The sequence below is a fragment of the Lemur catta genome, chromosome 10 (assembly GCF_020740605.2).
Source record: "Lemur catta isolate mLemCat1 chromosome 10, mLemCat1.pri, whole genome shotgun sequence".
NCBI lineage: Eukaryota > Metazoa > Chordata > Mammalia > Primates > Lemuridae > Lemur > Lemur catta.
This window is the reverse complement of record NC_059137.1, coordinates 50,839,884-50,856,404: the sequence shown is the minus strand read 5'-3', so window position 1 is coordinate 50,856,404 and position 16,521 is coordinate 50,839,884. Positions and strand designations below refer to the sequence as shown.

The 16,521-nt window shown below is 36.2% G+C and overlaps 1 protein-coding gene across 1 annotated transcript in view; it reads right to left on the bottom strand.

The window, feature by feature from the left end:
• LOC123645684 (zinc finger protein basonuclin-2-like) overlaps positions 1-16,521 on the bottom strand; it is a 285,974-nt gene that overhangs the window by 144,394 nt on the left and 125,059 nt on the right. The window contains exon 2 of the mRNA XM_045562123.1: positions 16,314-16,514. Coding sequence (XP_045418079.1) covers positions 16,314-16,514 — 201 coding nt within the window. The remainder of the gene's footprint in view (positions 1-16,313; positions 16,515-16,521) is intronic.

Below are 16,521 nucleotides of genomic sequence, written 5' to 3'. Positions count from 1 at the left end.
GGGTCAACGAGAAAAAAAATGAACAGCATGAAATGATTATTATTCTAAGATAAATATACCTCTAAGCTAAAGTCCCTGCAACAAATATTTAGATCATGAACAACCTATGATAGAAAACTCTATCAAGATACTTTTTTAAATATTGTTCAGTGCCTGAACTTAATGCTAACCATTCTATTTTAACTCATTAAAGTTCCCTTTGATTGTTAATTACTGCAACAAAAAATATTTTTTTTACTGACTTGAAAAATTTATTATTTTTATCACTGACTTCATTCTATTATTTTGGAAAGAGGAATATATTCTACTTTAGATGTTCCTGTCTAGCTCAATAAGAAACTATTTGAATACATGCATGAAAGGAAGACAGAAAAGAATCTGCTCTATTCAAAAACACTAAAAGGTAAATTAAAGGGATTTCCCTGAGTCTTCACTTACTCATTTTGAGACCAAAGAAGTAGTGATTTTAAATGCCTAAATTGCTTACCCCATCTGATTAGGACGAAACAGAACTAGGGGAAAGAAGATGTGGCAAAACAAACATTTAGGAAAGTAATTAGTCCAGAATACATGCATAAGTGAAAATAATTAGCGAAAAGTCACAAACACCTTAGCACTTTGGATCTTTATTCAATTTTTATTTAGGTGAGAGCCAAGACAAAAATACTACCTGTATACAAGAAATTATATAGAGAGTGTACTGGTGCCACAAAACTAGTTTAAGCATGCAAAATATAAAACTATTTTAAGTATGGTTTCCCTGCCTCAAGTAAGTGGCATTATCACTTATTAATTGTTCCTCTATAATTCTGAATATAATTTAAGCAGTATTTAAATAGATTGTGAAGGAGATCTGAAGAAGAGATGGTAAAACCTACTTTTGCACTATGTATAAAGTTATAACCGGAAGCCAAAAATTCTATTTCCACATTTGATATTTGTGGGAAATGATGTGAAAGGGAATGAAGCTATATAAGGGCTTTTTTTCATGATTTTAAAGTATTATTTCAGTAACAGAAGGCAAACTGTAAATAAGAAAACTCTTTGAACACCTTGAATTTTCAAACTTTTGGGAACATTTTTAGTTTCATACAAAAGGAAAACTCTAGAAGATAAATATAATTTCAGAAGTATTTTCATAGAAACAACAGATACACACTGTGTGCAGATTATCTGTTCTGTGACCAAAGCACTGATACTTCTAAGTGTTATTCAGATCCCTTTTGAAAATACACTTGAGACAGCTTGTGTATGGACATCTTATCAGGTGTTTAAAAGAAATAGATAATTTGGTATTCTGGAAAAGTAGCTCAGCCTAATACATCCAGTTAACTGCTACAGTAGCATTATCATCACTGAGCAACAAAGGGCAGTGTATCCTGCCAATAGCTTTATGTTGACCTTTGCAATGCTGACTAGTCTGTCAAATTCCATCTCTGAGATGCAAGGCATAGACAGGGATGGTTTATTAACTGAGGTAGGAACTAAAGACTAGGAGACTCCAAAAGGAGGGTAGGTGGTTCACATTCAGGAAATAGGGAATTCCTTTCCCTAAGAGAAGCAGTGTACAATGAGATCAGGCTGAACAGTCCAAAGTCCAAAAATCTTCCCCAAATTATTGGCCTCCCATGCTGAGAAACTCCCAAATATTAGGAGAGCATTAGCAATTTTACATGTTCTTCCCCGCCCCCCCATGGCAACATTTTAAGGACTGCAATGAAAACCCAACTGGGAATGGGTAAAATGGAATCAATTTCTTGAGCTCCAGAATAAAGCTGCAAAAGGATGTTAACATAGTCACAGACTTTAAAACAAACTGTGACCAGTGCTACTTTTATTTGGAGATAGCTCCCAACCATTGCCAACAGGATGGATCTACATAATTCAAGAGGGTAGAAACAGTGGGTCAGAAAAATGACTGTGTACTGAACTTGGAAATGTCTTCAAGGATCACCTGTAGAAAATCAGTCTATGAAAAAGTACTTTTGATTCAAGAAAGTTAACTGTGACTATGGCAAAGTGACATGCTTAAACTTGATATTCTGTTAGGGATGAGCAGGCTTTGAAGCTCATAATAAATTTGAAATGGTTCTGTGGAATGTTAAGGCTTAATGTAGATGGTTGGTGCCACTGTCATGCTTCCACAAAAGTACGTCAACTTGGAAATAACTGCCTTAACAGCTCCAGGGTTTCAAATGGAAGCCTTGCTCCTCCCCGACCCACTCCCCACCCCCACCCGCCTTTTATTAATAATTTTACTTTGAACCATAAGAAGAAGCTGCATTAAGTTTCTGACCTGGTTAGCACAGCTAAAATTAAAATACTTATTCCAGTTTAGAAAGGCATAATGCTCACCACCCACTTAGTCCACATTACTTCACATCACACCATTCTCAAAAAAGTATAAACATGGCAGGGAGAGATATGACTGCTTTAAAATAGCCTGGCACATGGAAGAGTAAAACTATCTATCAAACACAAGGCTCAAATGTTATTTTACAAAAATTAATAACATCTAAAAGGATATATTCTTTCATCCTCCATTCTTCACCATACCTTTGACTTCAGTGCTTCCCTCCCCTTGTATTGAAGATATTTTATCTAATTCCCAGTTGACAGGTTTTTGAAAGTGTTAAGTCACAGCTGTGTTGATACTGAACTTCTTGAACATGGTACATCAACGACATTCTGACACACTTTACAAATGCTTGGTTACAAGCTGCACCAGCACTTGATTTGAAATACCTGACTTACTATAACACAAACTGTTAATCTTTGGTCTTTTCTCCAGTTTGGTTCTTCTCTGCAGTTTTGTAAGCAAACCAACAGCTTGCTCTGTGTACGACAGAGATGGCTCCCTTCTGATTGGCTTCTGCCGCTTTTCAGTGATGCTGTCCATCAAGACCCTAGAAAGAACTTAGACAGACCTAGGCCCCATTTGCAGATCATTTTAACAAGATGTTCTTGTTTCCTGTTCCCAGGAAAATCAATAACAAGATGACCTTCAATTTGAAATTCAAACCAATTAATTACCTGTTCTGTTGAAAATGTTGGTATCCAATTTGCCTGGAGAATTTTAATTATGAATAGATTATTTCTTTTAAAGAGAACCTTCAAAAAAATGTAGACAACCATTGAAAACCTCATCTTATACAATATAAATAATGTTTTCTTGAAGCAAGTATAAAATATTGGCCTTGCACAAATTAGTATGGGGAAGTTTTCCCCTTGTGGTCCATCTCGTCCTTGTGACATCATAATCAATTGCCTGGTAAATTATAGCAATCCCACAAAGATTCAGGGCCAAGAATCCGGTGCTTAAAGGTGAGATGAAAAGCTTTTTATAGTTGAATTCAGCTTTTCATCTACATCAATTACTGACAAATCAGGAGATTCTTTTCAGAATTTAGAAATCTCCTTTTCCTTCTCTATAATGGTGAAATTCTTACATTTCTATCTTTATTTAAATGATTTGACTATTTTTGCTTTGCTCACCACACTTGATTTTTCTTTAGATGCGGGTCACAAGGAGAAAAGCTATACATCAAAACTATCAGCACCAGAAATATATTTACTAAACATTTTTTCTAATTGTAGGGAAAAAAAAAATGAAGCATTTGGTTCAACCCAGTGGGGAATTCCCAAGATGAATGATCACATGCAATGAAACTATTATCTTCATCCATTAAAATATTATCTAAAACAGAGGTTTCTATCTGGCAGCCAGAGGCTGAATATAGCCTGCAGATGAGTTTTGTTTGGACCACACAGTTTTAAAAATATTTGAATAGGTTGCCAAGATTTCAAAATCAGGAGATTTTACATAAAAATCTGGATTTCTGGCTTCTCATTAAAAAGAAAAAGAAGAAGAGGGTCTGGCAACACTGGGCCTGCATTCCCACCTGGCAACAACTGGCTGGAGCTAAAAGAGCAGCTACCTCACTGTAGCTGAGACATGAGCTTTCTGGTCCACCACAGTTCCCACCAGGCTTACTCCACTTGTTTAATTTTTGTTACCTCCACATGACCCTTTTAGGCAACTCTTGATTTTTTTTTATTTCAGCATATTATGGGGGTACAAACATTTTGGTTACACATAATGCCAGGGCTACAAGCATACCCTTTCCCCATACAGTACGCTCGGCATCCATTAGTTGTGAGTTTACCCACCCTGGCAACTCCTGATCTTTAAAGAGTCATACGACTGCAAAGAGAGTTTGCAGAGTTCGTGGAAGGAAAAAAAGACAGTGTTTTAAGAACAGAAATTTAAAAATACACATTTTATGAGTTTACACAATATAAGACAGTGAGTAGCAGATTTTATTTCAAAATGTAATTGTTCAATAAAATGTAAGTGCAAAATAAAGGAAACTAATTTTCATAATTAATTTTTTTAAATAGTAAATCCAGAACTGCTGACCTACTCTTATACAGTGGTTCAACAATCTTTTAACACTGGTTTTCAATCAGCTACATTCTCCTTTGTAGCCCATAAAAGATACTCACGTGAAGCTATTACTCAGATTTTGTTCCTTCACATGTTAACACTTCTACACTACCTTTCTAGAGCTATCATGTACTTAAGTGAAAACGGACCCTAATATGAAAATAGGATATGTATTCAAGGTAAATTTTAAAAGTCAACATTTAAGATGCATGAATATTATCATAGTAAATATTCATCTTTACTGACTCTACATGTATGCCACCATCTGACATTTATATTTACATTAAATAGACATTATTACGGGTTCAAATGACCCAAAAAGTCATGGCATATTTCTTTAAAAATGATTATTACCTAAAAGCAGATGTCTATGACAAAGTCACCATGTATTTCTATTTGCTTTTTTCCTTAACTGAAAGTGCAAGGAGAAAATATTTACATTTCATTATTTCCAATCAACCACAACAACACAGCATTTCTACCCATGAGTGGATGTTACAAACAAATTAAAAATAACCCTATTATAGCAGAGGGAAAAAAGTACCTTTTCATTTCACCCAACTACAGTAAAAACAAGCTAGCTGTGATGTATTACTCCAGTAAAGAAATGCTTAGCCATCATGCAAACTGTATGAAGTGGGCTATGATCAGTCATATACCAACTAATTAGAATAAAATTTTGATCAACTATGGTGTTTTTAAATTATGTTTCATCATTGAACCACATGGTTGAAAGATTATTTTTTTAATTAGGTGTTTCCTTCCTAAAGGAAGCATTTTTTTTCCCTTTTTTACCTAAAGTAATCCTTGAACATATGCCAAATTTACTTCACAATCAGACTTTAATTCCCAAATTCTCTTGATTCTTAACAACTTGAACAACTTTAAGTAAACAGTTCACAAAAATCATAATGATCATACTGCATTCCTTCACTCCTAGTTGAATAGGAAAAGAGAAAATACCATAAGTATGAGCTCCATAAATGTAGTCTTAGGCCTTATATCTAAATGACAGTACGATATATTCCTTATGGAATATATTGTTCCTTAATTTCCATTATGTTTGAAATTTGAGCAATTAGAAACAGAAACCTGGAACTCAGGTATTAATTTACCTGTCCCCACCCCTTTCACACTTTTTTCCAAACCCTTTCTTAAGATACTTCTTTAAAGAGATGATCTTATAAGGATAGCCTGCACATAAAGGGCCCGGAACCAATGTTCATATTATTTTCTTTAAAATGTCTTATTGTAATCTAAGACTAAACTTATTTTCTTTAAGTGTATGGATTTGGAATAAAAACTAAAACCTCTCAAATTATTACTTATAAAATGATAAAAAAAATTGTAACAAGAATTCTAGGAAACGTACACTTCGTAACATTCATGTGGATTTACCTTCTGTACCACATTAGGAAGGGAATTCTATGAAAAAAAAACAGTCTGTTCCCTCCCCTGATGACCAAAGCTTTCAGCTAGTCTGCGCAGGTTCACATCATGGCAGCTAGCTGCAAATATGTGAAGCAGTTCTAGAAGCCTCTCAATTTTGTTATTTTTGTTCGTACTTTATTGTTTTAAGATGAAAAATGAAGCATGATATAATGAATGTTTAATTTTATTTAATCTGCATTGAGAAAGGTATTGCTTTCACATAACTCCTTTCTATTAATCACTGATTTCTACAAAAGGATATCTCAAAGTACTTTTATGTTGAGGCTCGTTTTGGCATTCTGCATTTGTTTTTTAAAAAAAGATCAAAAGTACAAGACTACTGGCACATACAGGAGCAGTGGATTATCAGCATACTTAGGAGGCAGGGAGCAGTTGGTTTATTAAGAAATTATTTAAAATAACTATTTACACAAGTTAAAACAACCCACTTCTCACTATTACTAAAAGGGTGTTTTCGATATAATGAATATCCAAGCTTCTCTGGTCGTGAGAAAACCTGGAATATATTACACAAGCATGAATGTGGCCAGGGATGCAGGATATGGGATGTGCTTCCTATCAACAGATTAACACTTCATTTTCATTACTCTAATCTCACCACAGGCTGTGAACACTCTCTTTTTCTTATTTGAACAACAATGGTGCATGAAAAACCAAGCTGACAGGCAGGCGGGGTTCATTAAATGCACACAGCCTTTATTCCCATAACACATCTCACCTGTATGAAGCCAGTTTTCTGGCTTCCCGGCTCGCTACTGAAACAAGCTCTCCCAGATGTTGGACTTCAAATTCTTCCTATCCCTTCCTACTTACTTTATAATAAATGTCAAAAATAAAGTAAAAATGAAAAAATTCTTCTCCACAATGAACCCTGCTTAGTAGATAATAGGACTGGAAACATATTTTAAGATATATTCAGTCCCATGATTACTTCCCAAAATTGTCCATAAAAAACAAACGAAAGTGGCTAGGAAGGGAAATGATGAGACATTTAAAGTTTGAGTCAGAGAGTCTCATCTTGGTATGTCTATCCCAGCTTAATTCTAACTTATTTGAAGAAAACTGTAGTTTTCCACTTGTTGAAAATGGCAATTCACAAAATAAGAAACAATCATGCTATTTCCCCATGAATGACACTGAGCTTCATCAAAAAACTAGGCTCGGGGAGCAAACAGGTCAATCAGTATAAGAGGCATCATTACAATGAGATTCCTAGGATGGGGTATGGGTATGCCTCTTTGAGGTAAGCCATCCATATATACATTGCATCTGAGGCAGCCATTAGCAAATCCATAACATAACTAGAAATAAGTCATTTAATTGTCATCAACCAACCAATGGATCAGGCATATACTTTCTGTGTGTCTAGTGCCACATATAAATGCATTACCATGTGGCACTATGGCATTTTTAATATTTTCCATAGCAAGACAGTAAGTCTTTTCACAAAGTCTAGAGCAGGACTTTGGTTTTGGTTCTTTCTGGTACTCTAATATTTATACCTAAAAAAGAAAGAATAAAAGAAAAGCAGTATTAGATAAAACAGCAGATAACGAGGCTGACTCCAAGTTAGGTTTGGACATAGGTCAACAAAGAGGATGTTTACAGGCATTCACACTCAGGGGACACTCTCATGAATATGCTCAGTGTATTTTTAGTCCCCATATCTTGCAGGTGGCATCCCTACTATGTCCCCTGCCCTCCAGCACTGGCAGAGGGCACCATGGTAGGCAGCTGTCTTCACCTATGCCTGATTAGGCCATTAGGCACCCCAAGTAGCCACCCTAATGATTTAAGTCAATGAAATCTTTCTTGATTTAAATTTTAATGGAAGGGAAGAAAAACATTATTAAAATCCTGCTAATGGAGGTTCTCCTTTTAATATCAGTTTTGTTGTTAAGCCAGCTAAAGGTAATTTTTTTTCATGTAAAATATTCAATATTCTAAAATTTTTCCTTTCAGACACCCAATTCAGGCACTCTAATCATCAAATGTGAATTCTGAAGAATTGTCTAGAGAACCAATACCCACTAAAACAAACCTTAATAAATTTGAAAAATCCATGGCAGTCACACAAAAGCACAGCAGGTATAACACTGGAAGCTATGTCTTTCCCATATAGAGTATTTTTTAATCTTGTCAATTTTAACAATTTCTATGCTTTGTGAGACAATGAGTTAAAATTTATGAAATACAAAACAGTAGCGAATGCTCCTTATGTGCTGTGTATACTGCAAGCTTTAAATTTTAATTTCATCCTATCATCCATTAATATTGGCCCTGCTATCATTTCCATTCCCTTTTTTAAACGTTTCAGTTAACTCTTATTAGCTGCAGTTTGTCTCAAACAGTCATACCTTCAACCTATTGCACTGCCCTTTGTATCTTTTCCTCCTTCTAAGGAAATGCTCTCATGTAGATATAAGTATAACTGTACAAAATGATAAATCCAAGAATTACTTTTTAAAAAAAAAAAAGATGTAAAAAATGAAAGCAAAATCTCTTTTCAGCCAAGTATTTTCTTACAGGCTAAGGATCAAACTGAGCTGCCTTTCAGCGCCTCTGAATGATAAGCAGGGGCCCCTGGTTACATGTTTTTATCATGCCCTTCCTTAAAGAACCCTTCTATGACAAAACTCGGGGCAGTCCTGTCAGCACTCACAGAGGACCACACCTGGGGGTGGCACCTCTTTCCCAAACCTCTACCAGAATGATAGGCTGGCAAAAGGGTGCTTTATTCAATTACTGTTGACATTTCAGGTGCACTTCAGTTCCTTTTTATTAGGGCAACAAGAGCCAGTGAAAGTAAGGAGGAATTCAGAATAAAAGGGATGAGGGGAAAGGAGAATAAAGTGGGAAAGAAATCAGGTCTCTAAGAAAGGAAATAGGAAGAAATAACTGGCTAACCTTGTATTTAGGTCATTAAGTAAATTTCTGCCAACCAAACAGGACTGAGATTCATAAACCAACCCTCCTCAACAACATAGAAACCCTAAAGACGGTAGCAAAATAACATTACAGTTCAAAAGTACTGAGTAAATAAGATGTCAGATATGCTCAAGAGAATCAGTTGTTTCAATGAGTGACTTCCTACTGTTCAAGATTATTTTCATTTTCTTTATAGAGAGAAATGAAAAACTGATGGGCTTAATTAAAGAAAAACAAAAGGATATTATTTTGTTGTTAAAGGATCAATTCTTTTTTTTAATTAGAACGATGATTAATAAGCTGAGAACCTGATTTCTAAACTAGCCAGTTTGAGTAATGCACTGTTTTTCCAAAAGCATTTCCATCAAGGAAAGCTCTGTGAAAGAAGAAAAGATACAGTGATTCCTCTCTTCTCCTGATCTCTGCACTTTGTGGCATGAAATGCTACATACAGCATTTGAACAGAATGACACCGCACACTGTCTTCACCCAAATGAACACCAGTCATAAATTTTTCACCTGAGGGTTTGAATGTACACTGTGAAATTTGCAAGGCTTCCTACAGGGAATGTACAAATTAAAAAAGAATCAATACTTTTATTTTTCCTAGTCTCTAAACTTTCTTTTAAACCTGGGGAGGGAGATGGCAGAACAGGTCATGCTCTATGAAGAAATGTGGGTATCCTGGTGATGTCACAGCCTCAGGCATAATTTTTGGGATGTCATCTGCACATACTGAAACTTCTTAGGGCTTGAGTTGCTCAGAATTGTTTTTTCTAATTTTTCCTATATGTTTATTAGTTTTTCTCAAAGGAAAAAATTCCTGTTACACAATGTTTTGCTTATATGTCAGGATATAAAGGCTGTTATTCCTGAATTATGTCTCTTTTCCTTTATTTCTCTACAGCTAAAAAATAGATGTCAAAGTTCCTTGAAAGGGTCTTTGACTTCCTTCCTCCCCTTCTCCCCTGTCCTTCAGGAGATGAGGATCACCTAGCAAAATGTGGGAGCCAGCTGCTTTTCTGGAAATAAAAATGGCAACAGCTTTGCAGACACAGGCAAAATCAATCATTTCCTAGGACCCCCAAACAATCTGACCAAGGCCTAGAGAAGGGTGGTCATTGAGCAGCACCACAAAAATACCACAAAAACATACCACCAAAGGTACAAGAGGATTTTCACATAGTGAAGAATTCTTTCTACACACATAACAAACCAGGATCCAAACCTCACGTGAAGGGAAATCTTGGAAACATTATATTCCATGTTCCTTCAACAATAACAAGCAAGGAATCCCACAGAAAATTTCTCACTGAAAAAGTCAGCCCACGATTCACTCTTATTTTCCCTACTACTACAAAGTTCTCTTAACAGTATTCTGTGGGGGAAAAGGAATTAATTCCTAGATCAATTTGAACTCTATGGTTCACATTATGGACACAAGGTAAAAGAAAATTCCAATTTCTTTTCCTCTTTCCTTTTAATATATGTTTTAATCTAGAGTGCCAAGTTCACAAAAACCTCTTGGCTGTACAGAATCATTAGCTATCTATGTTTATAAGGAAAATCCTCTCAAAATCTTTGCAGATAGATGAGGGCAGATGCCCAATGTAACTTTCTTTAAATGTGTATGTGTCATGCATATAAGGTAGAGAGAGAGAGAAGCAATAGGATTTTTGTTTTCCATTGAAGAGGATGACGCCAGCCAGCTTACTATCTGTAACGCACTGTTCCTTTGGAATCAGCTCCCTGTGTCACAACGACCTGGCAAACTTGAATGCTTTCACTATCACTGGAGTCCTTGCAATCCTGCCTTGGCTGTGACCCATTCACTTTTGCCCCAACTTCTCAGAGCTGCCTTACTCAGCATCTAATTAGTTAGGGAGGATTTGCCGAGGCTCTTAACCCTGACACAGGAGTGGGAGGATGTGCTGCTGTGGTAGCCCAAATCTGTCCTGTCACTGCATTAATCAGATTTCCATAAAGCTATGCATGAATAATTGGATTTATCAGTGAAAGTGAAGATACACCCATAAATATAATTATAAAAAACACCTACAATTATAGATAAGGTATCTGCACCTTTAGGGATTTATTTTTCAACTGCAGTTACTTGACTCACCTTAGCAAAAGGCTTTACAAATTATACAAATACAATGGACCTGTTTGCAGAATACAGAAAGGTGAGAAAACTAAATAATTTCAAAATGATCACCTACTATGTTCAAATTTATTTAAATGAATCATGTTGAAAATAAACTTGAAATTTGTATATAGATTTTTAACACATACCACATACACATCTGAGAATGTTTGTGCATGCTTTATTTGCATCAACATTTACATGTACAAAGTACATTTTCTATATAAACTACTACTCTCCTATTGCATTACAAATTAGACATTACCTGTTAAGTGAAGTCTGCATGTTATCCATAGACCTTCAAAGTATAGGCCAAAACACAAGCATCTGTCTCTATGCTAAAGTTTGTACTTTAACAAATGCCCAAATGTTCCTATTTTAGTGTTACATTATCAGAAAGGATGTTAAGAATTATATTTGAGTATATGTCTATTGTTGAAACTTCAAAATAAAACATTATCACTCAAAGTACAGGGAGGCCTAAACTGAACATAATAGCCTAGTGATTCAACAGGCTAAAATTGCATACCTCTTAATATTTTTATTTTAGCCTCAAGACCCTAAGTTTAGTTAATTTAATCTTTTTTAGGAAGACATGATGACCAAAACATATTAATTATAAGGAGGGGAGTAAAGAGGGAGAAGAAAAAAGTGCAGAAAGAAAACTGGGGATGGATAATGCCTGGCAATGAAAGTCATTTTCAAAGACCATTAACTATCAACTGCTTTACTCAGGGCTTTGATTAAATAAGAATACACATCCTATGTTGAAAGGATGTCTATCTGAATGAGATAGCGTTGAGAATAAAAATGTGTTGTATGAATTATAAAGAAGAGTCAAACCACAATGTACAATTAGGCATCTAAATTCATAAGAAATACCGTATATGTGCCTTTTAAATTTTTAGTGGATAAATATTCAAATTATTTGTGGGGGAGAAGCCAGACAAAACCATTTCCATTTTAAAATATAGATTCCACAAACTGAAACTGTTTGCCTGTATGAAAATAAAGAACAAAAAGACTTTTCAAACAAAATTCATATAGAGCAGACATTTAAATGGATTCCAGCAATGTTATTATATATTTCTTATAATATATTTTATTTATCATTTCTCTGAAAGGTGCAAGATTTTTATATTAGTAAGAAAGTTTGCTTTACTCTGTCATATCTCTGGTGAGCAGATGCTCTGGTATTAACGTAAATCGTTGATTTAATTTTTAGCTTTCTTGGTTTGCCCCTCACCTATCTAGGAAATGATTTCTCTGGTGATAACTAACACATCATGCTAATGAGAGAATCTAATGCACAATAGAAAAATGTCACTATTAATAATATTTGCATGAAGTTAAATAAAGCAACTGTAAGAGAATGTCAGACAGTTGTTCTTTAATAAGACACAGTTTCACAATGAAATTATGTTGTTAATTTTGTTACATCATTGGGTGAATCCTAAATTACTACATAATGATGCACAGAGTCATTTATAATTCTAACTTAGTATTTCACTCAAGTCTGAAAAGAGACCTTATTAAGGGGTCTACATTTTATTTGAAACCTCACCAATAATAAAAGGTAAATGCCTCTAGTAATGTGTGAAATGTGGGCGATAGCCATTTACCTGTATGGTTTCGTTTCTAGAAAGATTTTAAAATAGATTAGACTATTCCATCTCTTGAGGTAGCTATAATAATTTTATTCACTGTTCTCTCAAATGCACAAAATATTTATAAAAATAGAAAAATCATCTTTTAAGATGTGATTTAAAAAAAACTTCCAAAAGGCCTTAATTCTTGCTTTTAACAATAATACTTCATAACACTAAAATAGGCAAAATAAGGCTCATTCTCCATCTGTCACTGATCAAACTGACCCAAAGAAGGACTCTCTTTACAAAAGTCAAGAGTCACACCCTTTAAGGTTCTCAGAATATATGTCTATATACAAAGAAATGATCCCTTTTGAGACGAATCATACTTAAATATGGGCTGGGGGAAGAGGCAGGAAAATGCAGTCAAATAGTCTTATCTCAAACTTTAGCGGAGCATACTTATTTCCACTAAATCTAAATTTGCTTTGGATTGTGATGTCTTTTTGTTAATATTAGACAGAATGAAAGATTTATGTTTAAGCAGATCCAACTTTGCTCATATGAAACAAAAGATGAGGATTTTTATATCCCTACTTCCCAGTTTACCTATAGAAGACATAAAACCAGATTATTAAATTTCAGTATTCATGAGACATTTCCCACAAGTTTTTCTATAGCTAAATACCCATGGGTGGATTTTCTATAACTCAGTTTTGAAATCTTTTATAGTAGCCCTACTAGTCAGACTTTTCTAATAGCTAAAGAAATTCTCAGAGAAATATTAGTTTTTACATTATTTAAGAAACTTTGAAGGAAAAATATACCCAATTAACTTTACTCATTTCATGAACTGAGTAAATTTTACTTAGAAGTTAAAATGATCATCATCTAAAAGAACCTCTTTATACCTTAGAAATGAGATATACAGAATTCTGCATACTTGATTAAACTGGACAAACTTTTACCTGTAACAAAAGCTGACTTAATGTGTATACTGAAACTAATATCCCTTGAAACTGTTGACTTCAAGGGATATCAGAGATATCATTTCAATAAGTATCTCCCTGCCTCTCTTTCTCTCTTTCACACACACAGACACAAACACGCACATGTGCGCGGAATCAGCATTGGTGATGAACTATAGGTAAGGAAAACATATTAAACATGTACAGCACATACTTTTATACACATAGTTTAACCTTAAGTTTACACAATATTTATACAAACTAAAATACCACCTTGAAGAGAAAAAAAAGTAAGCTCATACCCACTTTCACACGCTCTCCAAAAACGCACAGGAGGTAAACATTTAGTGACAGTGACAGAAAAAAAGAGGGGGGGGGGGCGGGTAGGGGTGATTGCTAACTACATCAAAACCAAAAAAAAGAAAACATATTATAAAATATAGTTAAATCACAACTTTTTAAAAATTGTTATTTTTCTCTCTTTGTTGTACTACTGTTTAATAGTATAATTAATATCATATACTTTTATATAGCATCCATTAAGCAGAATTGCTTCTCTAAATTTCTCTTCATATAGACACTGATGTTCATTATTAGATATACATGTACACGGGTACATGCAAAATAGATCTTTATATACCCACACAAACAGCTGGATCAAAGACATAACAGCTTAGTTGTACAAGTTTCTCTCTCTGAGTGATTTCAAATCATTTTCCTAATTCTGATCCATCATTTATATTATTTACTTTTATTTGGTTTTTAGCTAAAATGTTTTCCACAACTTAAAGTGTCCTTAGATTCAAATCTACTTGGAAATGGGCTGGTGCCAAAGAAGCAATCTAACACCATCTATGTGGTTCAATAGCCATTTATCAATTGATCATTATCTCTATCTAGTTTTATTAACTCTTTTCTAGCTAGAGGGAGACCTAAACTAATCTTCCCTTCTCTCTCTCTCTCTCTCTCTCTCTCACACACACACACACACACACACACACACACACACATACACATGCACGACCTCCACTAACTCAAGGAAAACCCTGATGGTGATACCCAATTTTAAAAGTGTGGCACAAGTTATTTGGTACTAAGACTAGGGAAACACACTCTGTTCCAACCATGAGAGAGCCACCCAAGCAGGTTTATGTTACAGAAAAACACCTCTCAAAGCATTCTGCAGTGACAAGGAGCATCTCTGTGTGGAAATGAACTTTCCACTTCCAAGAATGGGAAACTGCACATAAAGAACTGCTTACTGGGTTTGTGTTGATTGCATTTAAATCCTAGCTTACTGTATCAGCAGTAATCAGGGTCCCTCTACAGGATATGTCAAAATACACCTTATTCAAATGTATTTATCGGATCTAGAACTGTGTGATAAAACTGTTTGTTAGCTAAATGCTACAAAACCCTGGCTGTATGTACTATTTTTTGCAAATGTATTTCTAAACTTGTAGCAGTTTATTGCCTGGCAAATTGTTTTCTTTGCCTCATTATCAACAACTATTAAAATCTAACTCAAAGTAATCAATTTCCGTGAACTTTCAAACAAAAAGGTTTTTTAAAAGAAAGGAGCTGCAGTATTTTTTAAATGAGTGCAACAAATATTAATTTCTTAACAACCACCATCAACTTAAAATCCCAGTATATCTGTCAGTACTACTTTCGTGCTGTGTGGATAATATCAAACTAACTCCTGCTTTGTGTGGGTTTGGTGTAGGCTTTTGAAAAGCAAGACGTCTCTAGGAGGGAGGCACCAAGGAACTTCCCTCCCTCACTTGAGCACAGTCCAAGATGAAAGTTTCTGGGTTGTTTCCCCTTCGCTTCTTTTCACCCTCGCTCCCCCGCGGAGCCGCAGAGCCAGCAATTGTGCAAGAGGAGCCGCACGCAGGGCGCGTATCACCGAGCGCATGGTACGAGCCGCCGGCCACGGTGATTAATTATCAGTTACCGCTGGCCTGGCGCTACCACGTCGGCTTTCCCGACAGAGCCAGCAAGCCGAGCCGCCTCCAGCGCGGCCGGGACGGAGGAGCGGCTCTGGGGAAGATGCCGAGGCTGCGCCCGAGTGAGTGCGCCGGCGGGCGAGCGGGCGGGCGGGCGAGCGAGCGAGCGAGCAGGCGGGCGGGGAGCGGGCGTGCCAGAGCTGCAGCCGGAGCGGCCAAGGGAGCGCGGGGCGAGCGCGGAGGCGGCCCGGCGGCGGCGGGGAGGCGCGGAGGAGCGGACCGAGGCGGCGCAGCCCGCCGACTCCTCCAGCGACCCTCGGCGCTGGCCGCGAAGCCTACACAGCCTCCTCGCTCTCCTCAGGTCTGAAATCAAGCTGTTTCCAGCCACAAGAAGCCAGTCGGGCTGTTGTGAAGGGCCCCTAGATTTTATGACTGTTAGGTTGCAGAACCTACCCCGAGATTGCAGACACTTTGACGAAGTGATTCACATTGATAGAAAGAAACATTTGTTGGGTGGTGGCTTTTTTTTTCTTCTTGACAGAAAACAAATAAATTAAGACTTCCCAAGACCCAGGCTGCACTGTGAAACTTTGCAACGAATGCCTTTGCTTTCTTTTACTTTAGTATAGTATCCTTTCCCCTTTTTCTTTTTAGAAGCCCTTAGGGAAACCATGAAGTAACCCTGCACATTCCAATAACAGCTATGACAAAACAGAGCCTAATTATGAAGTGATCACATTTTAAAAAATATTTAGAAAGAAAAATACCAGAAACAAAAGTGCACACAACAATTCAAGTTTAAAAAAAAAAAAGAAAGAAAGAAAGAAAGTAACTTACCTGTTGGGACATTCTGAATAAGAGGTTAGTCTCAGCGTTTTGCCATGTCCCCATGAACCCTGGTTCAGCCGTAGTCGCTCTGGTTCCGAACTGCATGGAGTTGTCAGTACAGGAGTCTCTTAAAGTCAAGTCTCTTGCCCTCTTTGGCTCTCTGTCTCTCTGTGTCTCTCTTTCTCTCACATCCACTTCTGCCTCTTCTGACTGAAAA